We start from the raw sequence: 22,382 nt of genomic DNA on the forward strand, positions 1-22,382 counted from the left end.
CTCAAGTCTCCACCGGCTACACTGTACACACGTGTACACGTGCACACTCTAGGGGAAATGGCTCTGTACAAGGTATGTGGAGATAGTACTAAGGATGGCCAAGCACAAATCATTAAGGTGACACCCAAAACAAAGCTCACATCCTCTGGCTTGTGGAATACGTCAGAAACAATAGAAAGGAAGCAGCAAAACAAACATCCTTCTAGTTTTCTAGAAGTTGTAATATTTGCCAAAGCAGCAAGAATAAAGCAGATTAATCTGAAACTGATACAAAGGAGTGAATAGAAATAAATAGAGGCAGGTGGACAGTTATTCTGGTCCACTCTCCCAAGTCATTTTGTACAGGACAGGTAAGGAGAATGTGCAAAAAAAATAAAGACATTCACATTTTAGCAGTTAAACTTTTATTTTCTTTAAAATTACTTTTTTTTGTTGCTTTTATTTTTTTTCCTACAAAAGGCAGACAATGATTGTTGATCTGCAATAGTTCTGGGTGCTTGCAGAGATGCAAAAAAAAAAAAAAAAAGGATAATCAGAGTATGAAAGATGTAAAAGTGCTCTGACTGGACTTTCAAAGGTCATGATTAGTGTGGTATTAAAGCAAAGTCCCACTACAGAGGTGATTTCACTTTTTTGCCAATGTGTTTGTTTCAATGTGTGCTGTTCTTAGCTCATATCAATTGTGTTGAAAACCCATTCTGTGAATTTCTTCAGTTTCTCAGAGGCGTTCTGGGATTCCTCTTGTAACCGTAAATTGTCTTCTCGCAAATGCTGGACTTCGGCCTGAAGATTGGCTTTGTCTTCTTTTTCCTGGGAAGAATGAGCAAAAGACAAAAGATCTCAGATGTGGATTCTATGTGACAAGCACTATAGTGATCACCAGGGAAGACCTTCATCAAAAAGGTGTTCTCTCCAACCTCCCCAGGCTTCCCGCCTTCTAATTTACTACTACTACTACTACTACTACTACTACTACTACTACTACTACCACTTATTTTATCATTTTTACTCTGCCCATCTGGCTGGGCTTCCCCAGCCACTCTGGGCAGCTTCCAGCAAAATATAAAAACAGAATAAAACGTCAAACATTAAAGACTTCCTGATACAGTGTTTTGAGATGTTGTGGCATGCCAAGTTTTCCGGTGTCTGCGGTGACATTCCTGTCCCTCTTCCTAGATCCTTGTGCCATCAATTCTGCTGAGTTTTCCCTTGTAAATCCAAGGCTTCCTCCCTCTGCCAAACTGAAAATGGACTACTGGCCGATGCAAAGCAAGATCTCCTCTTCATCCGCCACCAGTAGGACTCAATGTTATTCCGTGTTTCAAACAAGATATGACACCAAACCACACACTTCATCAGAAGTGCTTGGGGTTTTCAAATTATCACTATATTATTCTATTGATACAATTATTCTTAACTGCCACATGTCTCTCTATTCTTATTAGAATGACAGTATGTGGGCTTAAATCTATCTTTTCCTGCCATGCTGTCAATGAAAACCACCACTGTCACCTCTGGTTTGGTGGCTATTAGTTACAGGAGGTAAGCTCCCACAGACACTTGTTTTCTGAGACCAATAGCTGCTGTGGAAGGCAGATTTTATTTGGAGTGTTGTGGTGGGGGGAATAAAGGGTCAAGTTCTCTTTCTGCACTCCTGACAAACACCCCCCCCCCCAGCAGCTACGCATAACAAAAAGCACCAGTGACACTTTAAGTGAAGGGTTTTGCACTTGGTTTGGCTGTAAGAAAGTACAGCTTCTGATTTCATCTCCTATCTATGTTTTAGTTCCAGGGCTTCTTAAAAACTCTGTTTTGAAATACAGCACAAGATCAGGGCTCACAGAGCTGTTAGCATTGGACTAGCATTTAAACAGAAATAACTCAGAAGTTCTTTAAGTCAAAATATTTACCTTCTTTAAATCCTCCTGCAACATTCTCAGCATACTTTCCAGCTGGTTCACTTTAGAAGCAAGAGAAGGAGGAGATTCTTTACTGCAGGAAGGAGGAGACAGACACAGAGTTGTTTACTTTTCTCTGTGGCCTTATGCCAGGGGCCCTCCAAATGTTTTGGACTCCAACTCACATCAGCTCCAGTGATCGTGGCTAATGGTGGGATGATGGGAGTTGGAGTCCAAAAAATGTCTGAAGGGCACCAAGTCCCCCATTCTCTGTCTTATGCAGACAGAACCAGTGGTTTGCTTTCCTTAATCACAAATCAGTGTTACATCTGCATATATAACCCATGGTAAGGAAAGGATGTTAACACAAGGCCCCTGTTGAAACAGATCAAGTGTCAATCGAAGCCAACATTTTATTTCCAATTCTGGCCAATCAGGCACTTCTTGGAAGCCGTGGAGCAGGGCATCCTCTGCAATGTTTGTCTCCAGGAGCTGGTTTTCATAGGTATACCAACCCACCAGTTCCCTACCCCCCACCCCCCGTCCCAGAAAACATTTGCCCCTTTCTTTTTTCATGGTTCTGACCAGGAAGGCTCCATTTAGATAACAAGCACTGCAATTCTCCTTCTTTAAAAGCCATCTAAGCTAGTTGACATTACCACATTCTGCAGCAGTGAATTTGCCGGGTTAATTATGCACTATGTGGAACAGTTATTTCCTTTGCTCTGAACCTACTGCATCTTGTTAACCAGGGTTAAGGCACCAAATCAAGGTTAGTGCTAACCAGGGCCCACCTGTTACGTCTGTGGGAAGCCTAAACAACACATTTCGGAACAGCTGTATGGACTTTTGGGTGGACCTGTTCTAGAGTTTTAAAGCAATGTGTGCTCCTTGCCGTAGCTATCGTATGATAATACTACAATGTTGTCTTCTCCATCAACCAGACAATGATTATTTGAAATGCTGATGAGCAGATCCTTGAATTCATCCTCTCTATCAGAGATGGGGAACCTGTAGCCCTCCAGATGTTGATGGACTGCCTACACACAACACCCATGATCCTTGGTCACTGGCTATGCTGGCTGGGGCTGATCAAAGCTGGAGTCAAAGAACATCTGGATGGCCACAGATTCCTCACACCTTCCCTAGAATAAACTGCCAAGCATCATTTAGCATTTTACATACCCAGTGTAAGGCTTCATCTGAGCAGGAAGCTGATCTTCGGTTTGATCACTGTTGGAAGCAACACTGACAGGTCTGTGGTTTTCATCACTAGTGGCAAAAAATGAGGCTCGCTGGACTGGAGAGACAGACACACAAAAACATATGCCACAAAATAAATATTTTTTCTTTTGCAGCAGAAGAAAGCAGTCTTATTTCACATGAAAACAAAGCAGGAAGACAAGGGGGGAAATGTCCTGTAACAAAGAACAGGAATCCTCTACTGAAAATGTTTCCATTTCAGATAATCATTACAGAAATGACTATGTAACTTTATGAAGTGGTGTCTGATTTTGTTTTCCTCTATCCTCCTCATTTTCTTCTTTTTATGTCATGTATTCTAGACTGTAAGCCTCCTTGCAGGAACAATCCTGTTCTAATTGATCATGTGTAAGGTTCTCTGGGAGTCTTTTCTGCTGAAAATGCTAGTTATATCACTAAATGGTCCACATTCCTTTTAAAAAGTCTTTCCGGCCCTGTGGCAAAAGGCTGCACATTTAAGCCTTGATATTTGCAAATCAAAATAAGGATGAACTGAAAACACTTATTGACAGCAAAGCACCTATTGAATTTCAGATACAATAGTAAAATTGGAAGCACACCAAAAATGCAAAAAAAGAAACTACACTGGAATAGTGTTAAGTGGCATAAGACTATCATTGCAACTGAGGAGGAAACTTGGGTTTCAGAGCTGGAAAACCTATGCAAGACAGGGCAAATTAAAACAAATTTGTAAAGAGGGTGTAAGAGCTTTGGAAGCAGTAACCTGCCAAGACCTACCCTCAAAGGCTTTGGCAGCATCTACCAAGTTTGACCAGTCTAGGTCAGAAGCAGAATCAGGCAGAGGCATGAGACCAGGATCTGGCATGGGCTGCCTTCTCTGTTCCTGGGTATCTGTGAGGGAGCTGTCAGAGGCAGAGAACTCTCCTGAAGCAACAAAGAACATAGACAAACACACAATTAAAAGCAGAAATCAGGAAAAGCTAACGACACTGAAATTCAGCTGAGAGAATATTCTAAAGAAACAATTTTCTTCTTGAATTTCCACAGCTCCAGATCCACATGGAGGTTACTCAAAAGTGAAAAGGAATTATAGGCCAGATTAAACTAATAGGTCCAGCCACTGAGAATGCCATGCTTTGTGCCATTGCTGCTCTGACTTGGCACATCGGTGGTATGGTGAAAAAGGAACATACCACTGATTTTAGAAGAAGAAGAGTTTGGATTTGATATCCCGCTTTTCACTACCCGAAGGAGTCTCAAAGCGGCTAACATTCTCCTTTCCCTTCCTCCCCCACAACAAACACTCTGTGAGGTGAGTGGGGCTGAGAGACTTCAAAGAAGTGTGACTAGCCCAAGGTCACCCAGCAGCTGCATGTAGAGGAGCGGAGACACAAACCCGGTTCCCCAGATAACGAGTCCACCGCTCTTAACCACTACACCACACTGGCTCGGTCTGAGGAGTTTATACGATATGTCTAAGATAAAGCCATATAGAGCTTTATAGGCCAAAACAACCACCTTAAATTATGCTCCAAAGCCAATAGTCAAACAGATGCTGGAGGCACTGGCATAAAAAGCCAGTAATGACCACCCTCTTCAAAAGCAGGTCTTATATTCTGTATCAGTTGTAGCTTTTGAACCATCAAGGGCAGCACCAAGCAGAATACACTGCAATATTCACGTTTCAAGCTTACATAAGGCACGACCAACACACCTTCGAACCCATCTCTAAGCACAGAAAGAGGCTTGCTTATTCCGAGTTCTCAGGACAGAGCAGGCTGCCGGCTGAATCAATGCACGGCACTTTCACAATAATACTGAAGTTGGAAGCATACTCACCATGTAAGGATTTCATTCCTAACGTGTATGACGGCCTTCTTAATGGTAATGACTTGGGAAGAGAAGGATATGTGCTGGTGAAAAGGACATCATTTGGCAGGGCTTGGTCTAGAAGAGAAGCTCGCGAGGGGAAGAAGTGTTCCCTTTGGCTGCTGTAAATACTCTCATCTGACAGAGTCCTCTGCAACGCACGCCTTGAGGTAGGAGTGCTGGGGAACGGAGACTGGAAGAAGAGAAAGGAGTGATAACTGCCAGTAGTACATGGCAATGCATGGTGTTCTTTAATTTGTTGGAAGCCACCCAGAGTGGCTTGGATAACCTAGTCAGATGGGCAGCATATTAATGACAACAACATGTAACAATAGGGTGATTTTAGAATGTCTCTTTAAAAGTGAGAACCAGTTCCAGTATAACATTTCTGTCCCTTTCAGGTCTTTCAGAATGAGTGCACAGAAAATTGTAGTTAACCTGTACCAATTCAATATATATAATCTTTATTGCGGTCCAACGGCCCATATCATGGATTCAGAATAAAATACAGATTCACACAGACAACACCCCAGGGAAGGGGGACCGAAGCGTTATTTGTTTAGTCATGGGTACTAGAAGGACAGATCCTGAAGTTGAGGCTCCAGTACTTTGGCCACCTCATGAGAAGAGAAGACTCCCTGGAAAAGACCCTGATGTTGGGAAAGATGGAGGGCACAAGGAGAAGGGGACAACAGAGGATGAGATGGTTGGACAGTGTTCTCGAAGCTACTAACATGAGTTTGGCCAAACTGAGGGAGGCAATGGAGGATAGGCGTGCCTGGCGTGCTCTGGTCCATGGAATCATGAAGAGTTGGACACGACTGAACGACTGAACAACAACAATGTTGATCTTTGATTCGTATGACTACTGAAAGAAACTTTGCCACGGCCACTGTGATATAATTGGACCTGTTGTCCAAAAGATATCTGAAATAGTAGGCTTCAGATTTACCTGGCCGATTTGCCAATAGTGGTTTAATCAATAGTTCCCTAGCTTGATCATATTGTCCACAATGCAATAAAACATGCCTCATGCAGTTGATGTCCTGAGAGCACACACAGATCCTATTTTGATAAGGGATGCCTCTCAGTCTGCCATTTAACACTTCTGATGGGAATACATTTAATCTGGCTTTGGTGAAAAGACGCCGATATGTTGCCTGTACCAGTTCAAAGGTTACACCTGTCTGCATCCAAAGGCATTTATACCCACAGCTACAATGTGGAAGAACATATCTGGATGTGAACAGGACTAATTTTAAGTAAGCATGTGCCGAAAAGGACTAAAGGCCTATCTTGAATTGTAAAAGCAATATTCTTACTGATATTCTCGTGTCCGTGCTAATAACATGATAACCTGCTCTCATGTAAACAAAAAGTGATCAGGCATGCTTGGGGTGGCTGCTTGAACATTTTCTGAACTTCAGGGAGGTACATGTTCTCGCGCTGCATCCATCCTCCAAAGAATGAAATACATTTTAGAAAGCGCAACACTCATTATGACTGATATGTGTGTTGGAGGGTAAGCCTGCCTGTCTGTCGCTTTTTAAAGGGGTCGCTGAACATTCCTGCACTTGAGTGCGCACACAACCATGTTCCACCATACAGTGTTTGTTGGGTGCTGGGAACAGCAGGGTGGGAGAGGCTGGTTTTCTCAACAATGAAACATTATTACCTATGCAGCGCTAGGTAAACATTATCTCCAAGAAACAGAAATCATTAACCTGTGAAAGTTGCTTGGTGAATCCACTACAATAAATGAGTAGCATCTGTGCCTTTACTGCACACACACAAAAAACATCATCTAGAAGGCCCCTAAGACGGAAAAAGCAACTCTCATTTCTTCTACTTCCTGCATTTTCTATTTTATTATGCAATAAACTTTCAACACAGTGCTGAAGAGAATCTATCAATTCAGCAATATTCCTCCTACACAGAGAAGATGTGGAAGGAATGGCTCTTACATCTGCATGGTAAACAATGCTAAAAGCAGAGGTCTCCCTTAGTGCCTTATCTCCCACGTCCCAAATCTCTCAATCATCATCACTGATTGGCTGCAAGCGCTGCATAGTGAGATTGCAGCCGGAATTACTGGGTGGCGTGTAGGCACCAGAAGGGTGGGATAGCAGTGTGCCAAAATAGAATTAGCCTCCAAATCAGAAGCTTATTAATTATTTCTCCTGTAGGAAATGTAATAGTAATAATAATAATAATAATAATAATAATAATAATAATAATAATAATAATAAGCCACTCTGGGCGGCTTCCAACAAAATATTAAAATACAATAGTCTATTAAACATTAAAAGCTTTCCTAAACCTTACGTTCTGTATTTTTGTATGTACAAAAGTTATCCAAGATAACTTGGATAAAAGTTGTTGTGGATTAAAGCCATAGTGTAGGGCAAACTTCTCTTGTCTGAGAGCTGCATGTCACCAACACTTTCTCACTTCCACACCCAGAACAGATACACACAGCTCCCCTCCTCGGTTGCTGGGGGAGTTATTGCCACCTCTCCATTCATTAAGATTAATCTGATGAGTAGGGATGGGGTCAATTTGCATGCCCTTCAGGGCTCCACAGAGAGGTTTAAAAGTTCTCTACCTACTCCAATGCTGTGACTGCATACTTTTTCTCATTTCCTTCTACTGCTGCCAAAATTGCTGGGGCCATTGGGGTGGAGGGACATAAAATTTGCTGAGAGGGCTGTGCCTGGTCCCCAGGGCAGAAGTAAGTACTCATTGCTGAAGTGAGTTGCTTCTGTATAGCTTGTTTATGAGAAGAGAGAAGAAAAGAGAAGAGACCTAAAACATAGGAAGATGCTTTATACAGAATCAAGAGCATTGGACCATCTAGCTTGGTATGGTTTTCAATGGCTGGCAGTGGGTCTCCAGGGTTTCAGGCAGGGGTCTCAAGGCAGCTACTCTACCACTGTAGCAATGCATATGAGTATCTTTAGAGAGATAGAGAGCAAGCCCACTCTGCTATTGCATGTCTTCTGCCAAAAGTTCTATAGTTGTTCAGGCATGGTGGTAACTCAGAAGCTTGGCAGACAAAAAAACTTATCAAAGAGGTGAAACTCTTTCTGGACCAGACCTCACTTTACACTGCAGATGCTGGACCATATGACCATTGTGTACTTGGATTTTTAAAAATCCCCACCTAATCGAAATGTGTCTGAGACAAATGTGGGGGTTGCGGGGGAGGAGCTTCACAAACTTTTTTTTTTTTTGGTCATTTGTGAAAAGTACTCCCCTTAGCAATTTTAGGACGCGGCGGAGTGGGTGTTGCAGCACAAGTTCTTCTCTTGAACTGGAAGCACTTTGCCAAAAGAAGAGGAGTCACACTGCAGGGACTCAGCAGCATGGCCCCTCCCCTTAAGAAAGAAATGTCCCCTCAGAAAACAGCTAATCTTGAACAAAGAGAATGTAAGTGTTCATAATGAACTCTTTGAAGGAGCTAGGGAAGGGCTATCTTAATGCCCTTGTCTACTAAGAGGATTTTTTAAATAAAGAGAATAGGCAGTAATAGTAACACTGGTATCAGGATTCATGAATTTTGGCAGGTTATTTGTTTAAATTAGTGACTACTGTCTAAATGAGGAAAATAATTTGAGAGAGAGCAGGCTCCATTGATCATGAGGAGTTCCACAAGAGACATGTACTAACAGTTACTAGGACAATCAATCATTTAAATGATTAGCAATTTTGCGAAAAGAGAACAGTCCTTGTCTGACAAGTCATGAGAAAGTTGTTCATCTTTCCCCTCAAAATGCCAGTAGGCCGTTGGGCGGGGGGAATACTTGCCTGTGGCAATTTGCCTTTGCTCCAGCCTCAAAGACAACACTGAAAAATAATCTGTATATGGAACCTCATACTTACAAGTTTTAATAAGCCTCTTTGGGTTTTGACAAGCAAAGAAAGAGGTTGCGAGTGCCCTCTTTTGCATGGTTGCTGTGGAAACCATTTAGTCTCTGACAAGCTTGAAATGTTAAGCAGTGGCTTTCAGCACAGAGGCCTTAGAAATCAAGGCTCTTTCTTCACGATTATTCATGGGATGTTTAAAGATGGTTAAGTCATTAGTACTTCTGGTGAAACCTTAAGGAATTGTTCTGGGAGGATTTATTTCACGTGTTTTAAAGTTTGGGAAGCAATTTTGGCCCTCACGAAACGAGACATGGGTTGTTCAGTAGAAAAGTTCTGCTCACTCCAAGCATGCCATTACTCAAGAGCTCTGATCAGAAAAGTGGAAGAGCCACTCAACTGAACGAAGGCGGCATTTGGAAGAAAACATTCCATTAGCACTAGTGGCTTTTCAGCAAGTGATACCTCCTCCTTCTGAAAAAAGGCTACATGCAGAAGTATGAGGTGCAATTGTGGCACCTGCTAATGCAGTATACTGAAACCTTCCCTAACTAAAACTCCCCAAGAACCAAAGGAGCCCAGTGGCAATGTTGTAATTCATGAAGAAAATTCACACCCTGCCAGAAGCTCTGTACCATTCATCTGACCACAGATCAGGCTGTAAAAGGTTTCCATGAAATGCTGTTAAGATGCTGTAATGTGAGATACCGCGAAAGCTCTTTAAAACAGAAAGCATTCATATCCTTCCCTACTCTGTCTGCTGTTGAACCACAGAAGCATTTTCTAATCTAGCAGATATTCAGAACTTTTCAGATTTAGTGCTTTACTCAGCTTTGCGCTGTGGATCTTATTTATTTAAATATGTATACCCTTCCTTTTCAGAAATATACAAATAAACATAAAGTCATTGAAGAAAAATAACCAGCAGTTCACATAAATCCATTCTCTAGAAAAACAGCGAGTTTGGAAAGGGTTGCCTAAAAGGGCAACTCCATTAAGTCCAAATGAGAATAAACTTGGTGGGCTTCTCTGGAAATTTTGTTTCGTAACGAGGGGCAAACACGAAAGACGCCCTATTCCTTGTGGCTCAACCCACCCCGAGGAGGGCAAAAGCAGACACACCTTGGCAAATATCTAGGCACACAGGAATGCAGTTGGGAGAAAGTGATTCTTAAGATACGCTACTACCATGCCATGTAAGATCAGAAGTGGACTAGACCTTTGAACCAAGTCTGAGAAAGCAATTAGAAGCCCTTCAAGAAAATTAAGGGAATCTCTGTGGCCAAATCAAGTTAACATCCTGGCGATTATACTCAGAACCCACTGATCAATTATTTACAGGAAATGCAAGCTAATGTATGGGTAAGGTAACTGACAGTTGTAGCTTTTATTGCGCACCGTGACTCCCACAGTTGTTTATACTTAAATCATAAAAAGAGATAAGCTCAGCAGTCATAGGCCTGCGAAAAATCTGCTCTTTCACACCAACTGCAGCAGCTGCTGGCTGGCCTTGACATCCACTTCTCAGCAGGAAGGCAATGATACCATTCTGTAACACCTACTTTGAAATTTTTCTGAGACTCTGGTGTCGGGCTGTCTAGATCTATTAGCTTCTTCAGCTCTTCCTCGATATTTGACTTCGATGCTCGCTTTGGTGAGGCACGAAGATCTCTGGCTGATGCGCGCAACCGAGGATGTGCCATTTCATTGCCATCGCTTTGGTGACGCCTTTAAAGGAAGGAAGATAAAACACTTAGGAATCCAAGCCCTTGGGGCCAGACCTTTGCAGCACCCTCCAGCTATTCAGAGAAAATGTTTGCATAGGAAGTGGGCGCTTGGATGGGGAGAGGGACTGAGAAAAGTTGTATAGGAATGCCTGTTTAAAGGAATAAACCTGTTGGGTACATTGGCTTTTCATATAAGAAGCTGATCCTAATAGCAGAAAGGCTGACTATGATTATCAAAGAGATGTCTAAGAGGCCTTGCCGCTATCTGCTTCATTCCCTTTGCTTTGGTTTCCTGTGCTTTGGTTTTGCTCTGTTCTGCCCATTGTACCATTTCAGCATCCCAAACACATGCCGTCTTGAGAACACTCTTAACACTACTACCTGTATTAAAGCCCTTTTTAGTCAATCTGTAACCTTAGTCTGCCCCCTCTGTAATGCTTTACGACTTGGAATGTGATTAACCTTTGACCTTTACCCATGATGGCACTCTGCTGTATGAGCCCTCACCCTGACTCTTCAATTATGATCTTGGTTCTCGACATAGCGCCAGTTCTTGGCATAAAAGAGCGACTCTTTTTCCACAATAGCTAAAAACCTAATTGGCAAATCCTTTTGAAATAGCACAAAAGGGGAAAAAAAACTCTATTCAGATAATCTTTGAAAGCCCATATTTGCAAAACCCTGTTGTTGCAGTCTCCCCACTGGCCCCCAGTATTCCCACTGGCACTCAGTTGAAGAGTTATTGGCATTATTTGCAGGGGGGTGGGGAGTTTCTTTTTCACCAGTAAGAGTTGACCACAAATCCACTCACCAGCTGTGATGAGTAGGATGGCCAGCAGGACACAGATTCTCCTGGTGCTTTATGTTGTGGTTTGGAGAAAATTAGGAATAACAGGCTGCCTCCCACTCTTTCTTACCTTTCCCATATCGTAACACAAATGAGATAAGACTCACCTCTAATTTAAGCTCTCTGCATAGAGAGGAGATGATTGGTGGTAACCATAGAAAATGGCTGCTACACACCAAGGCAACATTGAGGGATTGCTGATTAACCATGACGTGAAAAACTTTGTGCTACAGTTCAGTTTCTATTACCAAAGCCACTTTTTCTAAACAAAGCTCCTCCTCTCAATACATTTAAAAACTGCAGTTGGAGGATCCTAAACACTACTTGTGAATTTTCGGTATTTTTCAGTTCAATTAAAACATCCTGCCATAGGATTAAATGTGCAATTGAAGAGATAGAACAAGAGTTTTAAAATTCATTAAATTAAACCATTTTACTTCAGTTATTTGAACACTCTAATAATCTCCATGTAATTCTTAGATGAGTTTTTGCTCTACAGCTCCTTTAAGAGCTTAAATCACTGTACTACCCCTTAAAAGAGTCCCCCCCCCAATAATGTATCAAATTACTACACATTTTAGAGGCCTCTTAATGTTGAAAATTAGCACCCACCAACATAGAACAAAAAATGTTCTTACTTTCTGGAATCCATAAACCCCACAGAGTTTATTGTCCCCTCAGGTTTTTTCCATCCAATCAAGTACTTGCTAGTAGCACCTTGGCGTGGGTAGAAAGTCCGAGGACCAGAGGAGGAGGAAGAGGAGGAGAAAGAAGGCGCAAGCTGTGGTGAAGTGGCAGAATGAAGCTCTTCTTTAGGTGAACTTCTGGCACTGGTGAAAACAACAGGACTGGCAGAGTGTCGGGAACTCATGGTACTGGCAGAGGAGCATAACAAAGACAAACTTAAGTGTACATGCTGACATCACGTGCAATTAATTTCAAAGCTGCATTTTGTCATGCTGGGCAGACACCTTTGCTGCCTTAAAAAAACAAAAACACCGTAGCTGGAAAACAAATCATTCACCCTGCTAAATTAAGAGGCACAGAAAGATTAACCACATAACTCAGTTACCTATCAGGAGACCCACCCATTTGTAATCCATTCCTTGCAACACACTTAATAAGAGAGAGAAATGACTCTACAGACTAACTAGTTTTCTCTCATCGCTTTCTTCCTGTAGCAAAACTGTGATGTGGGATGGATTTGGTGTGTCTTTATGTGCAAGACTGGTACAGTACGCTAGGACACTCTCATGTTATTCAGCCTACATTTGGCTTTTAAGAATCCAGACATAAATCCATCGTGTGGTAACATATTCCCATATGGAAGGGATGTAAGAGAGGACTTCCCTGAGCAAAGACTATAATGTGACAAACTGCTCTAAGAAATTACTCATTCTGATTTATTCTGCTGTTATCTTACGATTCCCAGTTTCCCACTGATTGACTTGCTTTGTTGCTCTGAGGTCAAGCCAGGTCTAGAAGAATTTGATGAATATAGCTGCCCAGCTTCTTCTGCGAGTCTTAAGAAACAGCATGTTCTTCCAAACTGAAACACACTCCAATACTGCCTATTCAAACACTGGAATTGATAAGGGAGCGAACAGCTCTTCTGCATCATTACATCATGCCAAGGTTGTGTTGGGAAGGCGGGTCTTTGCAGTGCACTAACCAATTTACAGAGAAGCTGCCTAGTGGTTTCACATCTTTTCACAGCTCCAAATAGGCAAGTGCTCTTTCCCATTATACACATTGCTTCCTGGATGTTATTCACTTAAACAATGGTCCTAACAATCCTATAGATGTCTACTCAGAAGCAAGCCCCATTGAGTTCAATGACACACGCTTCCAGATTTTAAATGGGATTGCAGTCTTATTATTATTATTTACATCATCCTGTTTAAAGGGTTCTAAACTACTTGGTAACTACTTGAGAATGCTAGCATTACACAGCAATGATAAATGACCCCGCCTACTATATAGCAAAACTAAATAAACTTGATAAGCCACCATATATTACAAATGCTTGCAACAAATGTTGTTTCCTATTTATTCCCTAGAAAAAGCAGATAAGATGATGGAAAAGATAAATGGCCTGAAGAAACCATCATTTCAAATGCTGAGTGTATGTGCTGCAGAACACTGTGTTGGTGACATAAATTCAGCAACACCATCAGTGTTTAAGCCTGTGTTTTAAATGTACTTTAAGGCCTTCTCTACATCTAAAATTCAAGATGGGGGGCGGGGGAAGAAGAGATCTTACCAGAGGTGAATCACTGTTTTACAAAATGGATGGTTGTTTAATGCTATAGATCAGTGTTTTTCAACCACTGTTCCGCGGCACACTAGTGTACCGCGATATGTTGCCTGGTGTGCCGTGGGAAAATTACTTTATATATAGTCAATATAGGCACAGAGTTAATTTTTTTAACATTTTCTAATGGTGGTGTGCCTCGTGATTTTTTTCATGAAACAAGTGTGCCTTTGCCCAAAAAAAGGTTGAAAAACACTGCTATAGATGCTAGTTCTAAGATTTCAGAAATTGAAGAAAAGATTCAGACAGATCACCATGTGCTTGACTGCATTTTTCTCAACATGCAATTGAAGAGGGTGAATTGTCATCAGACTGACAAATTCCCACAAAAAAGGGCTAGGTTGAAAAGGCAATGAACATTGCACTAGTCTGCAAGTCAGCTTCTTAAAATAATAAAATTAAGAGGACAAGTATATATGAGTAGATGTATAGATATAAATAGATATAGAAATTTCTACATTAAGAAGCACTCTGTTTGAATGGCAGCAATCTTAATATCCATAGAGAAATGACAAGATAATTGGTGTGTTGAGGAATGCTAATTCTGTTTGAAAAAAGTTGGTATGTTGAAGGAAAGGCTATTTACAGGTGATGCATCTATTCTTGTCATAGCTAGCTTTCTAACAGAACAATCAAGCCAAAGTGGAACCTCCTCTCACCTCTACAAGTGTTATTCATTTTGTTCTGGGTTTGGGTGAGTGTATTAATACTCCAATTTTTTAAAAAAGCTAGTTTCTCACAAAACAAATGAGCAGAAGCCTATTTGCACTTTTGCCCCATCTCTCATGTACTATAAATGCTAGAAACTCATCCACACTGAAGTTTAAGGTGAAATTGAAGCTGCTTGTGTATCTATCTTATCTCCCTCATCCTGCTGTTTTTGGACTACAACTCCCATCATCCCAAGCTCTCAGGACCAGTGCTCAGGGATGAAAACAACTGGAGACCCAAGTTTGGGAAATCCTGGCCTAAGGCTTTGCTTGTACTCATTCCAGCTCATAGGCCATGGTTTAAGCATCATGTGTGAACCAGTAGCTCTGTAGTGCAAGTCTGAAGTTCCTTTAGAAAGATCCCAGCATTCTGTAGACTTTACACATCCAGGTCCCATACCTGGATGTAAAGTAATATACACTAGCCTTAAATTTAATGTGGTGTGGGGGTGGGGGGAGGAGATGAGCTGGAAAGGAAACAGAACAGACAATCCTGTAACCTATTCCCAGTCACTGAAGCTATGGTTAAGAGATCAAGAGCGTCATATCCGCAGAAGCCTTGTACATCTGCAACACTGTGTGCACTGTAACATAATGTATATCTCTGCCATACTCAGATCCAGATTCCCATGTGTTCCAAGACCCCCCTACAATAAAGGAAAGCGGTCTCCATCCACATATGGAAATATTAAATTTGCTTCCTATTTCCAAACTCTCCGCATTGTGCCTCTTTTCAAAGTGCTGGGCTGCCAAGAATCACAGGTATGTCATTATCCATAGCGCTCACTCCCCCATGTCTGCTAGAAAGATCTAGAGACACCAATCATCATTTTAAAGAAAATTACCTTGTATGGGAAACGGCATCACTAAGGCTAAAAGCACTGTTCTCTCTTGTTAAAGGGTTGGAGGCTGGTTGGCTTTTGTTATGAATGTCCAAGCTTAACGATGACTCTGTCTTCCTGTCCATCACGTGGCTGTCTTTTTCTAAAGTCCGGTCTGCAATAGAGACTACTTCGCTGGAACTGTGCCATAGTGGTGCCACTTTCTCTTTTACAAGTCCAGATCGGGGAGATGTTGCCGAGTTGCCCAGGGAGGCTGTGCTGCCATGGCTGGGGCCATAGGAGGTGGTATCAATGCCACTGTCAGCAGAAGTACCTTGAAGATAGTTGTAGCTATTCAGCTCTGACTCAGTCCTATCTCCACTGTCATACCACTTCTCCTCACTATGGACACTGGATGCATTGCTGGACAGCGTGTTGCTGCTTGAATGACTGGAGTAGTGGCTATCAGACTGCAAAAAAGGGGAGAAATTGTAGATAAATTCAAGGTTTCAGGAGAAAACAAAATGGGAATAACTGAACAGTACTGAAGACCAAACATACAGACCAACAGACCACTTTATAAATGGAACAGCCATTTCCACAATAATTTTCAGGCAGGACGCAGGTGGTGCTGTGGTCTAAACCACTGAGCCTCTTGGGCTTTCCGATCAGAAGGTTGGTGGTTTGTCCAGGGGTCCTTTACCGTCCTGGGGTCCTTTACCTTTTTACCTTTACAATAATTTCCCCATCAATTTGCTTTGAAATGCAAGTAAGTCCACTTTAAATTCATTGTTTAATCATAGCTGTCAACCTTTCCCTTTTTTGTGGGAAATTCCCTTATTATAGCACTGGGAAACAGCAGGGAGGGTTGACACCTATGTGTTTAATATATTCATATTCAAACGAAGCAGAACAATTTGTCATATTGTCAGAAAGAAACAAATCATTAGTGGAAAGTTATGAGCATGAAAATCTACATGTCCAGAGCTGAACTAGGTGAAATGAATCACAAGGATTCCAAGATTGGATTCAGACATTCAAGACATTTGGGGAACAGAACACACCAAACAATATCCTATGCATTTCACAGTGTCTGAAGTGAAACTCTTGCATCTTTCCTCAAGGTAGCTGTATGCCAGTCAAAGCAACTGATTAATGAAGGAGTTAGGCCAGCAGCAGCTCAGTATGTGAGAAGCCATGCTGAAGAATATGGATAAAACAAGTTACACTGGCAAATGTCTGCAACAGTTAAAAGAGAGAGAGAGAGAGAGAGAGAGAGAGAGAGAGAGAGAGAGAGAGAGAGAAAGCTGCAAATGCAAAAGTGTGATGGTATGTACTATTAAAATAAAAAAGGATTTTAATGGTTTGGGGGAAATTCCTAGTTCTCGGACTAGTTCCTTCCCCTTTAGAAATCTGGCAATGCACCATTGTTACAAGGGTAGTGTTTGTGCACTTTCGAGAGTATGGATTAGTTAGTCAAATACCACAAGGGCTTAGGACTCAAAACTATGAGTCAGTTCACATGTCATGGTAAACCATGGGTTATGGCTTGCTGTGAACAAGCAGTGGGCTAGAACATGCTGCTCCGTTGCTCCCACTTTGTGCCATTCTGTTTGGAGCTGGGAGAAACAACTATGAAGATTGACTCAGCATCACTTGTGAAAGAACATTTGTTTCTTCCCAAACAAACCATGAACAGAAGCAAAGATTTGTAGAGCAACTGCTCATGGCTTGTTTGCATGTAACACAAACCTTAGGCTATGGTTTGTTTCTCCTGGTTCCAGGAAGGGCAGAGCAATGCAGGATTGAATGAGCAGCATGCAATGGTAAGCTGCTCATTCTTGGCAAGCCATGGTTTATTACCATGACATGTGAACCAGATCTCTCTAAGCAGAAATATTCAAAAGGAAAGTTAAGGCTGCAGGAGGATAGGAGGGGGACAGAATCACAGAATTGTAGAGTTGGAAGGTACCCCAAGAGTCATCTAGTCCAAACCCCTGCAATGCAGGAATCTCAACTAAACAGAATGAAAAAAAGAATATAGAGCTATAAACAGTGTGCTGAAAGAACATATTAGAACTAATTCTACAAGACTGCTCAACTTTAGCCAGTAAAAAATGTTGGTAGGTCACCAAAGTCTTGCTTGTGGAATGCGTAACAAGCCAGAAGGATTGAACAGGAGGAATCTTGTTTCTAGAATAATGAAGGTTCCCACAGATCTTTGGACTATCATACTATACTGGAGCACAACTCTACTTTTGAGTTGGCAGCAAAATATTTCTATTAATAAATTTTATCTTAAAGCTGCATTTAGCTCTTAAAATACTGTGGTCAGCTCTACTGCCATTTCCTCCATACTCTTAACAAGGACGTACAGTTCAGGGAAAGTGAAGGATATTTTACCTTTGGAGAACTGCAGGGAGAGCAAAAAAAAAATAAAATAATAATAATAATAATTGCACAACAATTTTGAAAGTGAACTTACATGACCCTGCTTATTTGGAGACAAGTGGACTACTGGATCTTGCCTCATCAGTCTTCCAGTGGGGCTCTCTCTGAAGGATGGCAGCACCTTCGACACTGCAGGGAGATGGCATGTTGGTTCTGCAATGCGGCATGGAATACAGCATTTGCTTTCAGGAAGTTTGGCATTAAAAAAGAAGAAGCTTAGAACTAAGAGAACTAAAGAGTATGCTTTCTCATCATCAGCAAAATTATTGTACCAGCAATGGTCCTTGAAAACTTTAAAGTAACTACAAAAAATACCAATATATAAACAATAAAGTAAAAAAAGGAATATGCCACCTCTTCACTTCCTGAACTAAAGTTGCAGACCTGATACAGCTTGTATCTTAATTATTTTCAACGACATATTTAGAATCGACCTTTTTTTTTTTAAAAAAAAAAAAAGTGTTTAGGAGAGAGTACTTTTAACTGCCTTAAAACAGGAAACTACTCAACAGGTATCACTGCATTTGGGTTTCTACCTATGACATTGTCCTTCCACTCCAAAACCACAATTTTTCCTCTCTACCTGTTCCATTTTGTTCAGGTTGATATGGGAACATTTTAGTTTCCACAGCGGATTTTTTTGGGCAGCTATATTCAGTGCCAGCATTAACACACAAGGGAGGGTCTGCAAAAGTAATTCTGAGTAAGATTAACTTTACACATGTTGTTACCATCTCAACAGTATAAAAACACATGTGATTAAAGTATTCTGCCAAAATGGAAACTAGAGATCAGTATAATCACAGGTTTTTCCTGTTAAGCAGATATGGGGGATGGGGAATTACCAGATGGCTTTAATAATAAGGCGCAGCTCACTGAGCCTCTGAAGTTACTAGAACAAAAGTGTATCTTTTGAATCTGAGAGTCGCATTTCATTTCCTGAACTCCTGAGGCATTCGCTGAATACTTCAATCTGTCTCGAAGCCTACCTTATTTACACAGTAGCAGTCTGTTGTGATGACAAGAATGATAGTAAGAGCTGAGCATCTTCAACTTCTCTAGTCATGTCCTCTTCTAGCATTCAACTAACCTAGGACAATGGAGTTACCCTGACCCACCAATCTAGCTGTCAATTATGGATACCTAGGATAACAGGAAGGATCTCCCAACTCCCGATTATCCTAGGAAGTCACAGAACCTTTCTGTTTTCAAGGCAACATCATATGGAATTGAACTTTTGTTTAGGCTCTGATGTGGTATTCCAGGTAGTTAGATAAGCCCCTATAGAGAAGTTGAGCCTATGTCAGATCCTATAGTTTTGGGAATCAGGTTGTCGCAGAACTTTTTTTGTTTTATTTTTAAAATATCCAGTCGAAATACTGTATCACCATTTCCAGCTCCTATTCTTCTTTGCCTACATTCCCACAATACACAAACCATGCCAGTTTGACGTGAGAACTGATGATGCAAAAGACTTCCCTCCCAGACCTAACAGATACCAGGCTGGATGCATCCTATTTGGTGTACTGCCAACCAGGAAGCCACACTCTCCACGCTGGAATCCTTAATCAAAGCTAGTCACACTGCATCAGTGTCACTGCCAAGATGAATGAAACCATAGCAAAATTCCTATTAATGCAAAAGCCTCAGCAGGATCTACTAGTGTCAGGTCACTGCTTCAGTAGCTACAAACGGAGAGAAACAGGCCCATGTACTGAGATGCCAAATGGAGGCTTAACTTCATTTAATCTGCTGAATGCTGAGGATCTTTCTTTCATCTAACTACTTAACTGCAAAGCACCGTGCAAATACACCCAGCAGTATAAAGTGATTCTCAACCAACTGTACATTTTTACTTATATTTTATTTGCATTTTAAAAAAAATCTGTACATGGGTTGTTTATACTTTCAACCATCTAATAGTCAGCATACAGCACCATTTAGAAAGGAAACACTACACAAAGAGCTACAGAAAAGGTAAAAATTAAATGAAGTTGATGCCGTACTGAACAGAGATGAGGGTAAATAAGCAGTAAGGCCAAGTAATATTTGTGCCTGCACCACTGCTTCTTAAAAGGTGCCCCAGGCACTGAACCATTATAACTGATCTATTCTCTAAAGAACTTTATTTCCACGTCACATGAATGTTCCCAGGTCTCAAGGACACAAAGTGCAGGTGGCAATATACCTCACATTTAATCATTTATTCTTAAGGTTTACTAGTGCTGTCCTATTTTATTTGTGTATTCTTCTGATGTTTTTTAGTTGTATAATTTTGTATTGAGAAATGTTTCTTCTGGCTATTGGTCGAATAAAGGATATGTATGTATGTAATATAATATATATAATCATTCATTCTCACTAACAGGGGTAACATTTTAAAAAAAGGAATTGCTCCTTTTAAGGAAGGAATAGGTTGCCAAAGTCACCTTGTGGGGGAAACCATTTAATTGCTGCAGAAGTTATTGCTTACCCATCTGGTCAGCAATGCTATCCTCGCTTCTCTGCCAACTGGGGGTGGATTTACCACTGCCACTCGTATCTGTGTTCTGTCTGTCGATGGAAGCTGGAGATCTTCGACTCATTCCAAACCTGTGGTAAAAAATTATTCTTTAGTCCCATACATGGTAAATGCGGTATACAGCAAAGATCTCTTTACATCAAGAAGCCATATTTACACAATGCACTTCTGATACAAAGGATTAAAAAAAAAGGGCTATGCTTTTCTTATTGTGGAGGTTTCTGACTTTCTGTTTCTAGGATTATGAATTGAGAATATACTTCAGCTGCCAAACATCCTTCATAGGTAAATTCCACTACTGCCAGCCAAGTGTATGAAGAGCCAGGATTTAAAGGACTGTAGTAATAACTAACCCAAACATGAAATATGTGATCTTGTAATGCCCATTCCTGCACAGAGAAAAGTCTGAAAGATGGAACATGAACAACAAATACTCTTTTCAGTGCTAGCCCCCAAAGGCCCTCAGAGCCAAAGTCAGCAACAAAACAAAGGGCTTCAGTCATACTTAAGGATTCTCTGCAAAAGACACCTCACCATGAATTGGCTAGCAGTCTTTTCAGTAGACTCCCCAAATGTGAAAATGCTACATGGCAGTGCATTCTGACTGGTCAAGTTTTGTATGATACACAACTGAGATTTGTACACAGTGGAGGTGCAATCTGAGTGAGTGGGCCCATCTGTCATACCACTCCTACTTGTGACTTTGTAGGTTATTGAATGAAAAGAACAGGTGGTGGCTCAGATTCCCACCTGGATGGAGGCAGCTCAGATATCAGGGACAGCACAGCAAGACCGTGACAGGTATGGAATTATCCTTGCAGTTCCAGTGCCAGAAATGGTACCAAAAGAACTGTTGTCCCACTGAACTGGGGTGGATACACTAATTCTAAAAATGCATCCAGGGCATCCAGATTGATCAACATTATCAGTGTGCATTTGCAGGAGCTTTGCACATCTAATACATTATAATTAGAGAAGCCAGGTGTGTAACGTCTGAGAGCACCTTGAGCCTAGAAGCAGTGTTAGCAGAGCATTGCATCTGGCCTTTCCCATAGACGACTCTCTCCTTGAAGCTGATTTATTTAACATAATTTTACAACACGAATGTGATTCTCCTGAGGTGTGTAGGGTGCTGTTAGGCTGCAAGGTCCAATTGGTGAGCTTCCTTGCCCCACCCAGCCTTTTCATTGGGAAAACACTGAACAAGGGGAAAGAAAGCAGTGGAATCCAATGCGTGTGCTCCCTCTACCTGGTCTTTTCTCAAGGGAAAAGTTGACAGTAAGGGGTTTCCACTCTTGAAAGCCTCAGGGTGCAACCCTATACACACCATCCTGGGAATAATTCCCACTGGACACAATGGGATTTACTTTTGAGTAAATATGCATATGATTGTCCTGTATGATACTGGAATGCTTTTGGGAAGTGGCTGTTCATGGGTGAATTTCAGCACTCTGCTTTAGTCACTTCACTACAGCTTTCAATGTATTTGATTGCCACTTGTATGAAACAATTGCACTCTAATTTCCTTCATACTAACAATCTGAAAACGGGTAGACTTTGTAACCACTAGATTTCAATCACTTAAACCATTCAGAACTGTTGGTTGCAATCAAATTCGTCATTCATTTTAACAATGCTATAATCCCCTGTGGCTCACAGCTTCAGCACTGGTAAACAGCCACAGAGAAAAGATGTGAGTGAGTCGACAGAAGATGAGTAATGGGGAAAGGTGATAATGAAGATTTGTTGGCCTGGTGACTATGGATAGAAACTCTGGTTATTGCTGCTATCTTGTTTATTCAAGTTTACAATCTGGACTTTCAGAACACAGCCATAGCCAGGAATCCTACCAACTCCATCAAGGATGCGATGTATTTTCTGATTCAGACGTAGCAGCTGTCATGCAAGAATGCCATCACAACTCTGAAAGTGCATCATTGCTCCTATTCTGGGGTTCCCATTCAAAACTACAGCTAATAAAGAATGTGGAGGGACAATGGCCTTCTCATGTCCACTTGCAAAACTGGGTAGTATTTTTCACAAATCACAAAGTGCGAAGACATACAGGGCCAATTGCGGTACAACATTTTACATGCACAGTATTTGGGGGTAGGTGATAGAAGATGGACAAAAAGA

The 22,382-nt window shown here is 41.4% G+C and overlaps 1 protein-coding gene across 6 annotated transcripts in view; it reads right to left on the reverse strand.

The window, feature by feature from the left end:
* Positions 1–387: 387 nt before the first annotated feature.
* The window catches only part of SIPA1L1 (signal induced proliferation associated 1 like 1), a 116,337-nt gene continuing 94,342 nt past the window's right edge, over positions 388–22,382 (reverse strand). For 4 of the 6 annotated variants that reach the window (XM_033146567.1, XM_033146527.1, XM_033146542.1 and 1 more), the window contains 10 exons: positions 20,199–20,317; positions 17,760–17,878; positions 15,299–15,744; positions 12,068–12,304; positions 10,418–10,583; positions 4,962–5,184; positions 3,900–4,046; positions 3,084–3,198; positions 1,911–1,992; positions 388–810 (listed from right to left, as the gene is read on the reverse strand). In XM_033146567.1, the coding sequence (XP_033002458.1) occupies positions 667–810; positions 1,911–1,992; positions 3,084–3,198; positions 3,900–4,046; positions 4,962–5,184; positions 10,418–10,583; positions 12,068–12,304; positions 15,299–15,744; positions 17,760–17,878; positions 20,199–20,317 (1,798 nt within the window). In that variant the 3' untranslated portion in view covers positions 388–666. The remainder of the gene's footprint in view (positions 811–1,910; positions 1,993–3,083; positions 3,199–3,899; positions 4,047–4,961; positions 5,185–10,417; positions 10,584–12,067; positions 12,305–15,298; positions 15,745–17,759; positions 17,879–20,198; positions 20,318–22,382) is intronic. The other 2 variants (XM_033146551.1, XM_033146560.1) reach the window with 2 other exon arrangements.

The sequence above is a fragment of the Lacerta agilis genome, chromosome 1 (assembly GCF_009819535.1).
Source record: "Lacerta agilis isolate rLacAgi1 chromosome 1, rLacAgi1.pri, whole genome shotgun sequence".
Lineage (NCBI taxonomy): Eukaryota > Metazoa > Chordata > Lepidosauria > Squamata > Lacertidae > Lacerta > Lacerta agilis.